The sequence below is a fragment of the Peromyscus leucopus genome, chromosome 7 (genome assembly GCF_004664715.2).
Source record: "Peromyscus leucopus breed LL Stock chromosome 7, UCI_PerLeu_2.1, whole genome shotgun sequence".
Taxonomy (NCBI): Eukaryota; Metazoa; Chordata; class Mammalia; order Rodentia; family Cricetidae; genus Peromyscus; species Peromyscus leucopus.
In genome coordinates, this window is record NC_051069.1 from 108471411 (window position 1) to 108490254 (window position 18844).

Sequence of the window (18844 nt, forward strand, 5' to 3'; positions counted from 1 at the left end):
TGATGTGGCCACATGTCCTCCCCCAAGGTGCCCCATGGAGGTGCTACAGTGACCAGGGAGATGGGGTCTGAAGGGCTTTTCGAGTGGTGGCCCTATCAGGGAGAGGAGGTACCACTGCCCCGCCCTGCAGAACTACCCCAGCCCTGCAGAGCCACACCAGCCCTGATCCAGCACCCATATTCTCCTCGTGGTAGAGACCGACAGACAGTCCAGCTGGTCCTCACAGACTGGAAGACCCCACTAGTACAGTACCAATAGGACATTCCAGAATGTCCAAACAGACCAAGTTGCCAAATAATTTTTCACTCCAAGAAAAGTCTACAGGAAAAACTAAGAATGAGACCAACCCAGGGCTGCAGAAACCAGAAGGGGTTGCTAAGTGCTGCTGCTGGATAACCGTCCCCCTTCATGTGTATGTCTGCATTTCTCAGCTTTGTCCTCATATGGCATGGGACATGACTCATCTCAGCCACTTCCCGTCACCAAACTCAAATAGCTTTTCAACAAGCTTTAGATAAAAAAAAACAAGCAAACAAACAAACAAACACAGAACCAAATCCCACCTTCTGGTAAGAAGTGGGAGTGGTAATGCACACCTGTGATCCCAGCACTCAGGGTAGAGGCAAGAGGATCAGGAGTTCAAGCCCAGCCTCGGCTACGTAACAAGTTCAAGGCCACCTAGGCTACATGAGACTTTGTCACAAAAACAACAACCTGTTGGTAACTACGAAGATCAGTTACTGCTGAGCAGTGGTGGCGCACACCTTTAATCCTGGCACTCAGGAAGCAGAGGCAAGCTGGTCTTTGTGAGTTCAAGGCCAGTCTTGTCAACAGAGAGAGTTCTAGAACAGCCAGGATACAGAGGAACCCTGTCTTGAAGAACAAAAAAAAAAAAAAAAAGGAAAAGAAAAGAAAGAAATCAGTTACTGTGGCCAGCCAAGGATGTGTCTGGAGGACCCTGTGGCTGGAGGCAGGTTCCTCAGGAGATGGATAGCTAGCTAGCTATATACATACACCCAGCTTCTTCCTAAATGGAGCTCCCAGGTACCTCTTGGGCTCTTGGGGCCTCCCCAGCTCTGCTGAAATGCCCCACTTCTTACGTATCTGCACCCAGCCGGCTTGGGCTGACTAGACTCTGTTTCCATATGTCCACTCTTGGCAGTGTGGGAAGCACCAGGAGGTCCAGCGGCTTGTGAGCGGCTTCCTGGAGCGAATCTTCATGGCCACACCCTCCTGTGCCCTTGTGGCCACAGAGCTGGGCTACCTCTTCATCCTACAGCAGCAAGTGAAGGAAGCATGTCTGTGGTACAAGGAGGCCATGAAGCTGGAGGAGAACAGGCTGGATGCCTTGGCAGGTCTCTGCAGGCTGGGCAGGGCAGGGTGGTATATCCTCCCCGGGCCTGGGAACATTCTCTGCAGACTTGTGTGAGTTTAGGGGGTACTGTACTATTGGGGTCTTCCAGTGAAGTCACCAATTTAGATGGAAGGCCCAGGACTGATCCATGTCATGGCTGCAGCACCCATGCCCTACATCAACGAAAACGAGTAGGTCAGTGCATCTTCTGGTGGCCCCGCCCCTTCTCAGTCCCCACAGGCCAGAAGTAGAGATGTCCTTACCACCACCACTCCGAGACACACACACACACACACACACACACACACACACACACACACACGAGAGAGAGAGAGAGAGAGAGAGAGAGAGAGAGAGAGAGAGAGAGAGAGAGAGAGAGAGAGAGACTCTGGATGCACATCCCGACTGCACACATCCTGACTCCCTGTGCAGATCTGGAGCTGAAAAGCCGCCAGGCAGGGCTCTCTGAGGTGTTACTTTCCTGTCCATCCTGATATCTTCCTATGTGTAAGTGTCAGATGACCTTTCCAGAAGCCCTGCTTTTTCTTTCTGCCTTAGCACACATTAACCATTCCTAACAGGGAGTCTGGCTACGACCCTTTCACAGCAGAGGCCTCATTTTTTTAGTTGATGGTTTTTGTTTCTTCTTTCATTTGTTTGTTTGTTTTTGAGACAAGGTCTCACTCTGTTACCCAGGCTAGTTTTGAACTTGCAGTCCTTCAGCCTTCTAATTGCTGGGGTTACAGGCATGTACCAATGTGCCCCAGGTTCTTGCATTTAATTGTTTATTTTGGTTTTTAAGACAGGGTCTCCTGTAGCCCAGGCTGTTCTCGAGTTCACTGTGCAGTCAAGGATGCCTGAGCCTCTGACCCTCCCGCCTCGGCCTCCCAAATGCTGGCGTTACAGATGTGGCCACCATGCCCTGTTTACATGGTGCTGTGGTGTTATGTTTTTTGTTTGGTTGTTTGGTTGGTTTGGTTTAGTTTTTGAGACAGGGTCTCTCTGTGTAGCCCTGACTGTCCTGGAACTCACTCTGTAGACCAGACTAGCTCAGAACCCAGTGATCTGCCTGCCTCTGCCTCTCCAATGCTGGGATTAAAGGGGTGTGCCACATGGCTGACCAGTGCTAGAATTTGAACCCAGGGCTTTGTACATAGTAAACAAGCACTCTGTAGACTAAGCAGCACCCCAGCACCCCTTTCCCTTTATTCTCAACGGGCATCCCTGCCTTTTTCATACACTTTTTAAACAACCCCAACACTGTAATCTGCTGTGCGGTCTGAAGTACGGAGTCTGTTTGGGGTTGAGGAAGCTGGCGCAGTGCTCAGGACAACTGTTTTGGGCTAGCTCTGGGGGAATGAGTGTTTGTGGTCCCTTGTTCTAAACTCTGGCCTCTCCGAGACAGTGTAATTATCAGAGTAATTGTAACTTCCTGTTCATCACATTCGGCTGGCCCTCACACCAGCTACCTCTCATCCAGCTCAAATCCCATGAAAATTAATGTTTTTTTAAGAGAGATCTTATGTAGTACAGGCTGGCCTCGAACTTGATATATCCAAAAATGGCTTTGAACTGACTCTCCTGCCTCCCAGTGTTGGGATTATAGGCATATACCATGAAGGCTTTTATTTTATTTATTAGGGTGTGGTTTGCCTGTGTGCCTGTGTGCAAATCACGGCACACTTGTGGAGACCAGAGGACAGCTTGGGTTCTCTTCTTCCACCTTTATGTGAGTCCCAGGGAGTCAAACTCAGATCACCAAGCTTACGCAGCAAGCACTTTTACCTGCTGAGCAATCTTGCCAGCCCTGAAGACATTCTTAAAAGATGAGTCCAGCCGGGCAGTGGTGGCCCATGACTTTAATCCCAGCACTCAGGAGGCAGAGACAGGTGGATCTCTGTGAGTTTAAGGCCATCCTGGGCTACATGGAGAGCTCCGGAACAGCCAAGGCTACGATAGATAGGAAGAAGAGATGTCTCCACTGCAACTGTGGGAAAAGTTCAGAAAGGTGCCTTTAGCAGACCAGAAGTGTCAAGAACCTCAGAGGTGAACGCTACAAATGCGTGGTAATTCCAAGCGTGTCTAGAAACCTGTGAGCCAACATAGGCAGAAAGGAGCCAACTAAAGACCAAAGCTGGACATGGTAGCCCATGCCCATTATCCTAGCACTCAGAAGACGGAGGCAGAAGGACTCCAAGTCCATGGCTATCCTCCCCACACAGAGACCCTGTCTCAGAGACGAAATGAGTAGACCAGCTTTCTCCAAAGAGCTCCAGGGACCCTAGAAACACAAGCCCAAGGTCGAGAAGGAGAGAGCAAAAGCTCGCAGTGTGGCAGTCATCCAGGAAGTGGAATGCTAGAACATTCCTTGTCCGGAAGCCAAAATGGAGGGGAGAACTGGAGAGAGGAGAGTGTTGCCCTGAGGACCCAGCACCACCACCAGGGCTGTAAATACAGAAAGAAGACCCACACACACACACCATGTTGAACCGTTCCCTCCTAACTTCCTCATTCAGGGAAAGCCCCAGCGGGCAGCCAGAGGGATGCGAACTAGTCACAAGTCTGTCTCACACAGCCCTTCACTCCAGCTGGAGTCCCCATCTCAGCTGACCTGACGCGGGAGGCGGGGGACATGCTGGCCTCGGCTCAGAAGACCTGCCACTCTTACAGGCTGAGTCTGCGCTCCTAGGTCTGCAGGCAGCGTGTGTGGGGAGGGCGTCCAGTGGGTCATGCAAGTCAGCGGACCTCTGGGGAGCAAACGTAAGGTCCCAGAGAGCCTGGGACTTCTGTGTTTGAACACTCTGCTATGTCCCGTGAATAAAGGGCACCATCAGCTGGGATGTAGGTGTGCACCTGTCATCCCAGCAGTGGGAGGCAGAAGCCGGAGGAGCAAGGGTTCAAGGTCATCTCCAGCTACATAGATATTGAAGGCCAGCCTAGGCTACATGAGACACTGTCTCAAAAATACTAATGATTAAAAACAAGTTAATAACCCTAGTATATAAAAAGAAATAGGCAGACATAGCTTAGTGTTTGCCTGGCATGTTTAAGGCTCTCAATCCCTAGTACTGCTACCACCATAAAAGAAAAAAACCGCTGGCGGTGGCGCACGCCTTTAATCCCAGCACTCGGGAGGCAGAGCCAGGTGGATCTCTGTGAGTTCAGGCCAGCCTGGTCTACGGAATGAGATCCAGGACAGGCACCAAAACTACACAGAGAAACCCTGTCTCGAAAAACCAATATATATATTTGTGTGTGTATGCGTATGTGTGTATATATATATATAGATGTGTGTGTGTGTGTGTATTTCCCCCTAATAATCAAGAGCATATGGATTAGAACTCATTCCTTTGTTCCTTTGACATTGTGTGTGTACAAGTGTGGGGTGCGTGCATGTGCGTGTGTGCGTGTGCGTGTGCGTGTGTGTGTGTGTGTCCACAGAGGTCAGAAGAGGGTGTTGGGTGCCCTGGAGCTGGAGTTGCAGGCAGTTGTGAGCCCTCCGTTGTGAGCCTCTGTTGTGAGTCTCTGTTGTGAGTCTCTGTTGTGAGTCTCTGTTGTGAGCTCTGTTGTGAGTCTCTGTTGTGAGTCTCTGTTGTGAGCCTCTGTTGTGAGTCTCTGTTGTGAGCCTCTGTTGTGAGCTCTTCTCGTTGTGAGCCTCTGTTGTGAGGGCTCTGTTGTGAGCCTCTGTTGTGAGTCTCTGTTGTGAGCTCGTTGTGAGCCTCTGTTGTGAGTCTCTGTTGTGAGCCTCTGTTGTGAGCCTCTGTTGTGAGTCTCTGTTGTGAGCCTCTGTTGTGAGCCTCTGTTGTGAGCCTCTGTTGTGAGTTTTTGCTCTGTTGTGAGCCTCTGTTGTGAGCTCTGTTGTGAGCCTCTGTTGTGAGCCTCTGTTGTGAGTCTGTTGTGAGCCTCTGTTGTGAGTCTCTGTTGTGAGTCTCTGTTGTGAGCCTCTGTTGTGAGTCTCTGTTGTGAGTCTCTGTTGTGAGCCTCTGTTGTGAGCCTCCGTTGTGAGGGCTGGGCACCTACCTGGGTCCTCTGAGGAGCAGTGCCCCACCAGCTCAGCCTCTCCCCAGCCCTCCTTACATTTCAGATTGGTAAAGACTGAAACGGGTGGCTGAGTATGTAAAGTGGCCTCCTGCAAGCCTGAAGGCCTGAGTTCAGTCTCCAGGACCCACACAGGAGAGCGCCGACTCCCACACTGTCTTCTGTCCTCCACGTGTGCAGCATGGCACACATGTTCATGCATGTGCACAAATATACACAATTTTATTTGTCACCATGCTAGGAGTTGAACCCAGGGCTTCATGCATGCTATTACCCTGAACCCCTAAATGTAGATCTTTGAGTTGCGTATTGCTGTGTGTACATTAATAACAAATACTTAAAAAATGTTTAAATGGTTAAACCCCAAGTTGTTAACGGTAATGGAGCCATTGTTAAAGTCAGCACATAGGGATAACGGTCTTTGTTGCCTCTCCGCTTCAGTTCTCTGCCACACAGGCCTGCCTCACTCCTTCAGTTTGTGCAGACGTGAGCAGACGGCCCACCCGTGCCTCTCCTCTCCCTGTCTCAGTCACCCCTGGAGCTGCCAGGCTGCTGGCTCTGCTGCCTGCTCAGCTTCGTTCTCGTCCCATCCACAGGGAGCATCTGGTGCCAGATCTTACAGGGCCAGCTGGAGGAGGCTGCGAACCAGCTGGAGTTCCTCAAGGAGGTGCAGCAGTCCCTTGGGAAGTCTGAGGTCAGAGCTAATGAGCAAGATGGCTCCTGGGTGGAGTCCCACCTTACGGCTCGGCTCTCGCGCTTGCTCACTTGGGCCGGTCCCCCAGCCAGCCTCGGCTCTGAGCCCCACGCCTCTCTTGCACAGGTGCTGGTTTTCCTGCAAGCCCTTGTGGCGTCGAAGAAGCAAAAGCAGGAGCAAGAGGCCACAGCGATGCTGAAGGAGGCAGTGGAGCTGCATTTCTCCAGCATGCAGGGCCTGGCCCTGAGCCCCGAGTACTTTGAAAAGCTGGACCCCCTCTTTCTGGTCTGCATTGCCAAGGAGTATCTGCATTTCTGCCCCAAGCAGGTTAGGGGAAGACCCATCTTCATGGCAGGGGCCCAAAGTACAGGTGTGGTTGGTGGCCACGCAAAGGACAGAAGCCAGACGGAGCTGTGAGCAAGCATCAGGGATCTAGTGTTTTTGTTTGTTGTCTTGACTTGTTTTTGAGACAGGGTCTCCTGTAGCCCAGGTTAGTCTCTAACTTGCTATGTAGCCAAGGATGACCTTTGAACTCCTGATCCTCCGGCCTTCACAACCTGAGAGCTGGGGTTGCAGGTGTGTGCCGCCACACCCAGTTTATGGGGTGCTGCAGCACACCCAGTTTATGGGGTGCTGCAGATGGCACTCGGTACCTCAGCAGAGCGTGTGCTCTATCCCCTGAGTGACAACCCCAGCCCCAGGTCTTGTCAAACTGGAACACGCTGAAGCCAGATCACCTCAGAGGCTGTTCTGGTACAGAATTGGATGTCCCAGGTGAGGCACAAAGCGTCACATCTCTCACAAGCTCCCAGGCCTTTCTGAAGCCGTGGTACAGGCACTGTGTTTGGGTGGGGCAGCACACTGGCCATGCACCTGTCCATATCCTGACGTGAGCTATGATCCCAGCACTCAGGAGGTAGAGGAAGGAGAGTTAGAAGTTCAAGGTCATCCTTGGCACATAGGGGATTCAAGGCCGTCACGGGCTACATGAGACCCTGGGGGGCAGGGGGTTTGGAAAGAGAAGGTGGTAGGAGACGAAATAAGACAAACCACATATTTAGCCCCTGATGTTCCCACAGCCTCGGTCACCTGGCCAGCTCGTGTCTCCACTTCTTAAGCAAGTCGCTATGATCTTGAATCCTGTGGTGAAGGTAGCTCCGGCCATGATGGAGCCATTGTATGTGATGGCTCAGGTCAAGTTTCTCTCAGGTGAGCAGCGAGTCCTAGCAGAACCTGGTGGAGCTTCTGCCCTAGGTGTATCCACAGGCTCCTTGCCTGGGATTCTTTTCCTGTCTGTGTGTGTGTGTGTACACACCCGCATACATATGTACATACATGCACACACAGAATGCTGCTGTGGAGGAACTAGGGAGGACGTGTGGGATTGGAAGAGTATTCCCACGAGGCCCTGGATCGTAAGGCTTTCCCTGAGGCCACAGCCAGGTCTGCCAGCTTCTCCCGGGTCGCGGGAGTCGAGGCACCAGAGAGAGGAAAGGAAGAACATCTCATGGATGCCCAGGTGTTCTCTCTGACACACAGTCCTCCCCTGAAGCACTTCACGCATGGCCTGCACCCGTCTTCCTACCTCCAGTTGGCTCTACACTGAGGGTTTCACCCTCACCTGAGGGCTCCTAAGTCTGCATCCCCAAGGCTCTGTGCCAGGTTCACTCATAGCTTTAAGGTCTCTTGGGCTCAAGGCCAGGGAAGAAGGACTGTCCCAGAGGTGTTGGCAGCTATCAGGAGGTTTGGGACCAAAGCTAGGTCTCCAAGTGATTAGGTTGCCATGGTGACTTCTTCCTTTCCACAGCACACAGGGAAAGATGAGGGAGTTTGGGACCCAAAAGAGGTATTTCCCCCACCCCTTCAGGTGATGGACTAAGGCGGCAGCTGTGGAGAGGCCTGGCTACAGAAGGAGGAAGTGCCCTCTTGGCCCTCTGCACCCTAGCACTAAGATGCCACTATCAAACCAAGACTGCCTGCCTGGCTTCAGAGAGGCCCCTGAGTCTCCTGGTGCCAGGAGTTCAGGGTATCAGGGGCTTGAGTTTTAATGAAGACTTCGTCCCTTGGGCTGAATGGCTTACAGGACTGCATCCTGAGTCCCACGTCCAAAAGACAGTATGTCAAGGCCCAAGCAGATATAGTGCCTGCTTAGCATGCCTGAGGTCCATGGTTCAATTCCCAGCAGCACCAAAAATAACGAGAAAATACAAGGATTAGAAAGCAGCCTTACAGAGTCATGCAGATATTAAGTTTACTGAGACTTTCCAACAGGCCTTTCAGGTCAGAGCAAAGAGCTCAGTCATTAAAGCGACTTCCTTGCAAGCACAAGGACCTGAGTTTGACCCCATGCTTGGAATACTAGTGCAGAGAGGCAGAGATGGGCAGGTGGAACCCCAGGGCTGGCTGGCTACCCCAGGGCTGGCTGGCTACCCCAGGGCTGGCTGGCTACCCCAGGGCTGGCTGGCTACCCCAGGGCTGGCTGGCTACCCCAGGGCTGGCTGGCTGGCCAGCCTAGCCTACGTGGTGAGCTTCAGGCCAGAGACTGACCCTATCTCAACATGAGGTGAATGGCTCCTAAGGAATGACACTGGAGGTTGTCCTTTGTAGTGCACATACACACACACACACACACACACACACACACACACACACACACACACACACACACACACACACACACACACACACACACACACTTTAAAACTACCAACTTTTTTTTTTTTTTTTTTTTTTTCAGGACAGGGTTTCTCTGTGTAGCTTTGCGCCTTTCCTGGAACTCACTCTGTAGCCCAGGCTGGCCTCGAACTCACAAAGATCCGCCTGCCTCTGCCTCCCGAGTGCTGGGATTAAAGGCGTGAACCACCACTGCCCGGCAAATACCAGCATTTATAGAAATTTCTGTAAATGCCAGATTTCTGTAGACCAGGCTGGCCTTGAACTCACAGAAATCCACCTGCCTCTGCCTCCTGAGTGCTGGGATTAAAAGTGTGCACCACCACTGCCCAGCTGAATGCCAGATTTCTGAATGATTGCATGTGTGAAATCCATTCTCCCTCTGCTTGTTGGTCTCAGGGGCTCCTGAAGATCCCTGGATGCAGACTTTGGTTTTGTGTTCCTAGGAGAGCTGGAGAATGCCCAGAGCACCCTGCAGCGATGCCTGGAGCTGGATCCCACCTTAGTGGATGCCCACCTCCTCATGTCCCAGATCTACCTGGCTCAGGGCAACTTTGCCATGTGTTCCCATTGTTTAGAGCTGGGCGTCAGCCACAACTTCCAGGTGGGAGCTCTCTACACTCTGTGGCCCATTGCTGGGGCAGGGGGAGCGTGTGAAAACATAAAAAAACCCCAGACCCTCTGCTCACCCACAGGCACGGCGGGCTCATTGTCTCCCTGGAGGAGTTCCTCAGGCTGCCATGTGAGAGCAGACGTGAGCCAGACTCAGCTCTGCTCTTCCTCTCCTAGGTCCGAGACCACCCCCTCTACCACTTCATCAAAGCCAGGGCCCTCAACAAGACTGGTGACTATGCTGAGGCCATAAAGACCTTGAAAATGATCATCAAGTTGCCCACCACAAAGGCGGAGGAGAACAAGAAGCTCCGAGGCCCCTCCGTTCAGCCCAGCGAGCGGGCCTCCATCCTGCTGGAGCTGGTAGAGGCCCTCCGACTGAACGGGGAGCTGGTGAGGAATGCCTTGCTCGGGGCTGGGGATTAGGCTCAGTGACCAAAGAGCTTGTGTCGAAAGCGTTAGGACCAGAGTTCCAATTGCCAGGACCCACAGTACGTCTGAGAGTTTCAGGTTCTATGAGAGAGACCTGCCCAAAGTGGAGAGCAACTGAGGAGGACACCTGATGTCAGCCTCTTCCCTCGTGCAAACACACATGTGTGCACCTGCACACACATGCCTCCACCCCACAATGGGAACCTGCATACACACATGCATGCACATCGAACAGACAGACAGACAACACAGAAAGAAATGCTTTGCTCCCATCCCCTAGGCTGGGGCACATTTGGAGGCCCCAGGAGATCAGCCTGGGAGCCAAGCTCTGATTTTGCCTGATGTTCACTTGGGCTATGATTCGAGCGCTTTTTGTTTGTTAGTTTGGCTTGGTTGAGACAGGGTCTCTTATGTAGCTCTGGCTGTCCTAGAACTCACTATATAGACCAGGCTAGCCTCGAACTCACAGAGATCCCCCTGCCTCTTCAAGAGACAAGAGCAAGACCTGGAGGAGCTGACATCTGTATGACACCCTGGTCTCACTAGTCTTGCCAGCTTGCAGGATGCAGTCTGTCCTGGACCGTCTCTGTGAGCAAGGTCCATAGCCCTCCCCGTGATGAACCTGATGGAGACAGGAAACTAGCCTGAAAGGTTTTTCTCTTTCAAGATACAGGGATCATGGAGATGGCTCAGTTGGTAAAGTGCTTGCCATGCAAGTGTGAGGACCTGAGTTCAGCCCCTGAGGAAAGGGGAGGCAGCATGGTGGCATATGCCTTTAATCCCAGCTAAAGAAAATGGACCCCAGAGACAGCGGCAAAAATGGGAGGTGTGGCCTTGCTGGAGTGGGCGTGGTCTTGTTGGAGGAAGTGTGTCACTGTGGGGGCGGGCTTTGAGGTCTCATATATGCTCAAGCCACATCCAGTGAGACAGTTCACTTCCTGTGGCCTTTGAATCAAGATATAGAACTCTCAGCTACCTCTCTAGCACCATGTCTGCCCGCAGGATGCCTTGCTTCCCTCCATGATGATAATGGACTAACTGTAAGCAAGTCATCAAAATTAAATGTTTTTCTTGATAAGAGTCTGCTGTGGTCATGGGGTCTCTTCACAGCAACAGAAACCCTAAGACACCAGTTCTGGAGAGGCTGAGGCAGGCACATCTCTCTGAGTTCAAGGCCAGACTCGTTACAAAGCAAGTTCCGGGACAGCCAGCGCTGTTACACAGAGAAACTTTGTGTTCAAAAGCAAAAACAAAAAAAAAGCCATTCTTGGGGACACATGACTGTAATTCCAGAGCAGGGGAGGTGGAGCCAGGAGGCTCTCTGGGGCTCGATAGCCAGTCAGCCCACTCAAATGAACAAGTTCCAGGGCACTGAGAGACTCCATTTCAAAAGGTAAGATGATGAATGGCTCCTAGGGAGTGACACCTGAGACTGACCTCTGGCATGTGCACACATGTGCTGGGATACCTGCTCATGCTCTAGCACGCACCTGCAGCACACACACACACACACACACACACACACACACACACACACACACACACACACAAGGGAGAGAGAGACAGGGGAGAGAAACGGGGCCTCTCTGGGTAAATATGTGAATGTGGAAGCAACAGGTAGAGATGGATGCTCCGTCTATCTGTGCAGAACCAGGAACCGCCCCATCCAAAGTCAGCTGATCGCGCAGTCATTGCCAAAGCTAAGGGTTGGTGTGTCAGGAAGGGAACTGGGTAAAGGACAAGCCCAGATGTTCCCACTGGGGACAGAGGATAGAGGAGGATGGGGCTGTGAATGGAGTGAGACAGCCCCCCACCCCCAGGAGCACAGGGACATCCCTAGGGTGGCCAGCTCCAACCCACAGAAGGCCAGGACTGCTGATGGAGGTTCTCAATGCAGCGCCTCTCTGCTTCTGCCCATCCCGGGCTCAGGAGAATCAGCAGGGGATAAATTGAAAGTCGTTTCTACAGCCAGACAAAGATGGGGGCCGAGCACTGTGAGTCAGGGCTCCAGCCAACTTCCAGACCAGGAGCTGCTGGCAGCCCGGGACAGGTTACACTCTGGAGAGTGTGCTCACTCCAGCCTAGCACTTGAGGGTTTGGGTTTGGGGATCTCGGGTATTTGGTTGATTTGTGTGTTTGCTTTTGCTTTTGCTTTTTTAACTTTTAAAATGGTACTTACTTATTTTTGTGTGTATGTGTACATGACCATGTAGGTGTGTGGGCACTGCATGCTGGAGGTCAGAGGACGGATGATGGGAGCTGGCTCCCTCCTTCCACCCTAGGCATCCTGGGGAGTGAACTTAGCAGCAAACACCTTTACCTGGGGAGTGAACTTGGCAGCAAACACCTTTACCTGCTGGGCCGTCTCATCACCCCTTCATTGGGTTGTTTTTTTTAACTGTCTATGGAGTCCAGATTGGCATGAGACTCGTGGTCCTCCTACCCCCGCCCCCGAGTGATAGGACTGCAGGCGCCCGTCATCACAACTGCCCTTGCAGCTCTCCCAGTGGGAAGGGTGCGGCTGGATGAGCTGTCCGCATTGGGAGAACCACAATGGTGACAGCAGCATCTGCGTGTTCTAATGGCTGGCCCTGGCCTCCACAGCTGCTCTACAGGCACAGGAGCACCCCTGGGCTGGGGTGGAAAAGGTGGGGTAAATGTTCTTGGGTCACCTGTAGTAGATAATTCCAAAGAGAGGGTCTGTTTCGTCTCCACGTTATAGCATGAGGCCACCAAGATCATGCAGGATGCCATCAACGAGTTCAGCGGCACGCCGGAGGAGATGCGGATCACCGTTGCCAATGTGGACTTGGCTCTGAGCAAAGGCAACGTGGACTTGGCACTGAGCATGCTGAGAGGCATCCAACCCAAGCAGCCCTGCTACACAGAAGCCAAGGAGAAGATGGCCAGCATCTACCTGAACACTCGCAAGGACGTGCGCCTCTACATCGGATGCTACATGTAAGGGCCCCAGGGCTGCAGCAGATGCCTTTGCCACTGACTGCAGGGAGGGTTTCCTTGTGTTGTGTGTCTTCAATTTGATCTCCAGAGCGTGTGCCCAGGGTGTGTTAGACCAAGGTATGAAGACCTCGTAGGTCTCCCTGCCCGTGGGTGGGTTCTGAGGACCCTCAGCCCTGCTGCCTGCCTTTCCCCTGACCTCTGCCCTGCGTGCTTTCCATTATGGTGGGAGCACACAGGCCTGGATCCCAGCACTGATGTCAAAGGAATCACGAGGACACATTCACACCCTGGCCCTCCTTTTTCCCTTTCCTTGAAGAACAACCATGGTGCAGGGCCTCAGGGTTGATCCGTGTGGGGTGGGCGAGGAAAGAGAGTGGAAGTCGGAGCCCCATCCCTCTGTCTCCTAGGATTTGGTGCTGGAACCTCAAGGGGCCCTTCCCAGCCCCTTTCTCTGCGAAAAACCAGGCAGTTTGGGGGCTGGGGAGCTGGCAGGGTGGAAACTGATCAACAGGGTAGCATGTCCAGATTGGAGTTTCGGGGGGCAGTGTAGGGCTGGGGTGGGGCTCAATGGCCATGTGTCAACCCAGCATCTCAGGAAAAGGAGGTGTAGCTGGAGATGTAGCCCGGCTATGGACCGCTTGCTCCAGTGTAACATAAACCATGTGGGTCGCCACAACTGTAATCCCAGTACTTGGGAGGTGGAAACTCGAGGATCAGGGTTGATAGTCAGCCTGAGGACATGGACCCTGGCTCAAAAACAACCAAACCCAAACAAAGAAACATGCACAATAGTATATGACTGCCCATGGGGAAGATCGGAGGATGGGGGTGGCCTGGATGGCTATCAGTGCCCCCCAGGATCTCAGGACTCAAAAGAAGGATAAATGAATGGACACTAGCCAGGCCCGGGCCTGAGAGAGGCAGTTGATTTCTCCTGTAGGGAGCTCTGTGAACATCTGCCCGGTCCCCACAGCAGCCTGCTCCTGGGTGATGCTTTCATGAACATTCAGGAGGTAAGTGAGGGAGCTTCTGGGCCTTGCTAACTAGCTCCCCGGATCACTTCTCCAGTGAGAGAAGAGAAAGACACCTCCTTCCATACTTTCCCCCACCAGCCTGAGAAGGCCCTGGAGGTGTATGATGAAGCCTATAGAAAGAACCCTCATGATGCCTCCTTGGTCAGCAGGATTGGACAAGCCTACATGAAGACCCACCAGTACACCAAGGTGAGGCTGTCCTGGGGCCAGCCATGCAGGGACAGGAGGAGGAAGCCCAGGAGCTGGGGGTTTAGATGGGAAGGGACCCAGTATTTCACTACGGCTTCCCGCTAAGAGTGTGACCAGTGATGAGCTCTGCAGTCTGCACTGTGGCCCTGCCTGCTTCGCCTGAGGCCTGAACCCTGCTGGGAGGTGGGGGTGGGACGTTCATCTTGGCCATCTGTGTGCTGAGGGGCAATCTGATGGAGTGGCTGCTGAAGGGACATGGTGTCAGCCACTCCCATGCAGAGCCAAACTGAAGCCAATATTTCCTGTTTGCACTAAGGCCATTAATTACTATGAGGCTGCCCAGAAGATCAGCGGGCAGGACTTCCTGTGCTGCGAACTGGCCGAACTGCTCCTGAAGCTGAAGAAATACCACAAGGCAGAGAAGGTGCTGAAGCAGGCCTTGGAACGAGATTCGGGTGAGGTGTTGTGTGAACTCACTCCTGCCTCTGTCCTCCTTGGCCTTCCCACATTAGCTGGGGACGTGAACCCAGCCCTCCCCAGCCACCCAAGGGCCAGACTACTCTGACTGGCATTTCTCTCTAGGGGTCAAGGATATTCCATCCATGATGAATGAGGTGAAGTGCTTGCTTTTGCTGGCAAAGGTTTACAAGAGCCATAAAAAAGAGGATGTGGTTGAAACGCTGAACCAGGTAATTGGCCCAAGCTCTTTGTCTGTAGCTCCTGTTGTCGGGAGGGAGGAAGGCTCGGCCCGTGGGTCTGCCCTGCTCACTCACTCTACGTCTCTGCTCCTCAGTGATGGCACACCTGAGAAGGCTGGGCTGCTGGGAAGGGCCAGGAGATAGTGACCTTGTCCTTAGGGACGGGGTGGTAGCAGCTGACAAGGGCAGCAGTTCCCTGCACTGAGAGCTCTGGGCTAGCCTTGCGTGTCCCCTCTCCTTCCCCCCACCCCCACCAGTCTGTTCCTTCCTCCTGCCCTCCCTCCCTTCCTTTTGAGACAGGGTCTTACCATGTTTACCAGGCTAGCCTAGAACTCACTATGTAGCCCAGGCTGGCCTTATGGTAGTCCTCCTGCCTCAGCCTGCTGAGTGCTGGTATCCAGGTATGTCTGGCTTCTCTGCTCTTTTTAAGTTTTCACGGTGGTGCTTTGAGCTAAACATTGTGACATTTCTATCCAATAGATAAAGCCCAAAGACATGAAGACGTAAACCCAAAGCTAAGTAGAGATGTTTACAACTTCAGGTGATTTGTTCTAGAGTTCTAGAACTTTTTTCCGTAGTGTGAAAGCGGTATGCATTCACTAGGAACTGAACTTCAAGTCCTGGATTTTTACTTTTTCTGGGCTGGAGATATGTGGCGCTGTTCCGCCTTGGAGATGCAGTGGCTATGAGTGACAACCTCCAGTGGGCCACTCTCTCTCAGGCTCACCCAGCACTCCACAATGTTCTTGTTGCTAAGTTTTGATGCTCAGTAGGCTAGGTACAGTCAATGCAATTTTTTTTTTTTTTTCAAGACAGGGTTTCTCAGTGTAGTCCTGGCTGTCCTGGAACTCTCTTTATAGACCAGGCTGTCCTCAAACTCAGAGATTCCCCTGCCTGCTTCCCAAGTGCTGGAGTTAAAGGAGTGTGCCACCACCGCCCAGCTCTAGTCAACACAATTTTTAAAAGATGTATTTTTATTTTATCCATGTGAGTGTTTACCTACATATGCATGTGTACCACATGCGTGCCTTGTGCCGGTGGACACCAGAACAGGGCATTAGATTCCTTAGAACTGGAGTTCTAGGTGGTTGTGAGCTGTCTGATGTGGATGTTGAGAACTAAACTCGGATCCTGTACGAGAGCAGTGTCTGCTCTAAACTACTGAGTTTGAATTTTTATTTTATTATTACTATTATTATTATTATTATTATTATTATTATTTGAAACGGTATCTCACTCTATAGCCCTAGATGACCTAGTACTTCTATGTAGACCAATGTTCTCAAGCTGTGGGTAGCAACCCCTGGGGAGGTGGGGGGAGACAAGCTACTTTCACAGATGCTGCCTATCAGAAAACACAGGTATTTACATTGCAATTCATAACAGTAGCCGAATTACAGTTATGAAGTAGCAATGAAAATAATTTTATGGTTGGAGGTCACCACAACATGAGGAACTGAATTAAAGGGTTGCAGCATTAGGAAGGCTGAGAACTGCTGATGTAGAATAAGCCAGCCTTGAGCTCAAAGATCCCCGTCTCGGCCTCCCAAGTCCTAGGATTAAAGGAGTGCATCTTTTACTTGCAATGTGTTCACCTTCTAATGGGTTTATCATAAGTAAAGGAGAAGGAGTTAAGATTGAGTCTGGCCTGTACCAGCACACCTTTCCATACCGGGCTGTCCCGTCCAAGTGCCCTGGCCATTCCTGTCCTGCCTTCCTCACTCTCCACCCACAAGTGCAGCCTCCCACTTGCTCCCAGGACAGCTGTGTAGTTCTAGAGGGAGAGCCCCCTCACCACTGACCACTGAGGCGCCTTCTTATTTATTTATTTATTTATTTATTTATTTTATTTTACAATACCATTCAGTTCTACATATCAGCCACAGGTTCCCCTGTTCTCCCCCCTCCCACCCCCTCCCCTTACCTCCAGCCCACCCCCCATTCTCACCTCCTCCAGGGCAAATCCTCCCCAAGGACTGCGATCAACCTGGTAGACTCAGTCCAGGCAGGTCCAGTCCCTTCCTCCCAGACTGAACCAAGTGTCCCTGCATAAGCTCCAGGTTTCAAACAGCCAATTCATGCAATGAGCACAGGACTTGGTCCCACTGCCTAGTTGCCTCCCAACCTGATCAAGCCAATCAACTGTCTCACCTATTCAGAGGGCCTGATCCAGTTGGGGGCCCCTCAGACTTTGGTTCATAGTTCATGTGTTTCCATTCATTTGGCTATTTTTTTTTTCAATAATTGAGTAAGACCGAAATTTATTCTAAGCCACAGTTGTCCTAGGGACCTCCATGCTATATATATAGCCTCCATGGTTCTATGGGTTGTGGTCTGATTGTTCTTGCTCCGTCCACTCCACGCATCGACCTGGTATTGCAGTGCCTTCTCCTTTTTGTTGTTACTGTTGTTGTTGTTGTTTTTAGAGACAGTGTTTCTCTGCATAACAGCCCTGGCTATCCTGGATCTCGCTCTGTAGACCAGACTGGTGTTGAACTCACAGAGACCCGCCTGCCTCTGCCTCCCAAGTGCTGGGATTAAAGGCCTGTGCCACCATGCCCAGCTAAGGTGACTTCTCTTAATTACCACCTAATCCGCACTCATCTCTTGTTCTTGAGGAGCCCAGCACTAGTTTGTACCCACTTCCAGCAACTTGGCTGTCTTTCCTGTTCCACACCTCATCTGTTCACATATTGGATATGTGAGAACTCCCTCAAATTCCAGAAGGGAGGTAGATGCAAAGCAAATGTACCCATCCAAGCACAGTCCTGGGACGCAGTTTGGTTGCTAACACACACAGAGGTCTTGGTTCTATCTTCAGTACTACACAAACAGGCATGGTAGCACAGGATCAGAGGTTCAAAGTCATCCCTGGCTATATAATGAGTTCCAGGCCAGCCCGGAGTATGTAAGACCCTGTCTCAAACAGCAACAGCAAAATCCCAGCCTGAGCCAGGTTTGGTGGCACACGACTTTAATCCCAGCTCCCTGGAGGCAGAAGCAGGCCAGGTCTACACAGCAAGTTCCATATATCAGCCAGGGCTACATAGTGAGGCCCTGTCTCAAAACCATGACCATAAAACACGGCTAGCAACAACTCCCAGCCTGCTCTGGGCAAACACTGTGTGTTGCTGTAGCCTGCTAGACAGCCAAAGCACACCAGACACACAACCTCGCGGTGTGATGGAGGCAGCAAGTGAACACAAGCGTTTGCAATCCTTCCTTCTGCTCCCCCTGGGGCGTGCAGGCTGACCTCTGTGTGCTGAGGGAGCGGCCCGGACTTCCTCCAGGCACCCTTGCTGACAGTACCAGCTATGGCACACACTGGGAAGTCCTGTGGCCTGGCGCGTGACCCTGGCCCCGCTGGTTCCCCCAAGGCCTTGGACGTCCAGTCCAGGATACTGAAGAGAGCCCCTCTGGAACAGCCAGAACTGATCCCCTTCCAGAAGCAGCTGGCGGCCTCCATCTGCATCCAGATTGGGGAACACTACCTGGCAGAGAGGGACTTGGACAGCGCTGTGAAGTCCTATAAGGACGCCCTCTCCTACTCACCCACGGACAATAAGGTGTGTGGCCCTCGAAATAGCACCCTGGGGCTGGGGTAGTAGTGGCTCAGGGGTACAGTACTTGCCTAGCATTCACAAGTAGCTGCAAACCAAGTAAGGTTGTACACAACTGTAATCTCAGCCCTTGGGAGGATCAGGAGTTTGGGGGTGTCCTTGCTGCTGCCAGAGGCCTTTCTTTTCTGAGAAGCTGCAGGTGTGGAGCAGGAGGAAAGGCAAAAAGGCTAGTTTGCTGAGGCCTCTGGGGCGACAAGCGGCTCTGGCTGACCCTGGGCCCTCACCTGCTCCCTTTCTTAAAGCAAGGCTGGGACGGCCAGCTTTGGACCATTTACGAAGGTTGGAATGGAAAAGATAGCTCTGAAAGTCATGCTGGCCTGGCCTTTGCAGGTTCCCGCTGGTGGGGGTGGGGGTGGGGTTGGGGGTGGGGCCCAGGCTGTTCCAAACCAGCTGAGAGCTGTGGGAGGGGTGTGGTGCCCGATGAGGAAACAGTTCACACTAAATTCACACTCAGTAGAGTCCAGCGGTTGGAGGAGCGATTGCTCAGTCCCCGCACCACATAAAATCTGTCATCTCAGCACTTAGGGGTGGAGGCAGGA

General features: G+C 52.3%; 1 protein-coding gene across 1 annotated transcript in view; it reads left to right on the forward strand.

Annotated features, from left to right (window-relative positions):
• The window catches only part of Ttc21a (tetratricopeptide repeat domain 21A), a 35061-nt gene that overhangs the window by 11219 nt on the left and 4998 nt on the right, over positions 1 to 18844 (forward strand). Inside the window, 12 exon segments of the mRNA XM_028854730.2 lie at positions 1163 to 1355; positions 5989 to 6086; positions 6213 to 6413; positions 7166 to 7295; positions 9206 to 9363; positions 9549 to 9764; positions 12526 to 12764; positions 13705 to 13777; positions 13877 to 13987; positions 14304 to 14442; positions 14570 to 14676; positions 18063 to 18251. Coding sequence (XP_028710563.1) covers positions 1163 to 1355; positions 5989 to 6086; positions 6213 to 6413; positions 7166 to 7295; positions 9206 to 9363; positions 9549 to 9764; positions 12526 to 12764; positions 13705 to 13777; positions 13877 to 13987; positions 14304 to 14442; positions 14570 to 14676; positions 18063 to 18251 — 1854 coding nt within the window.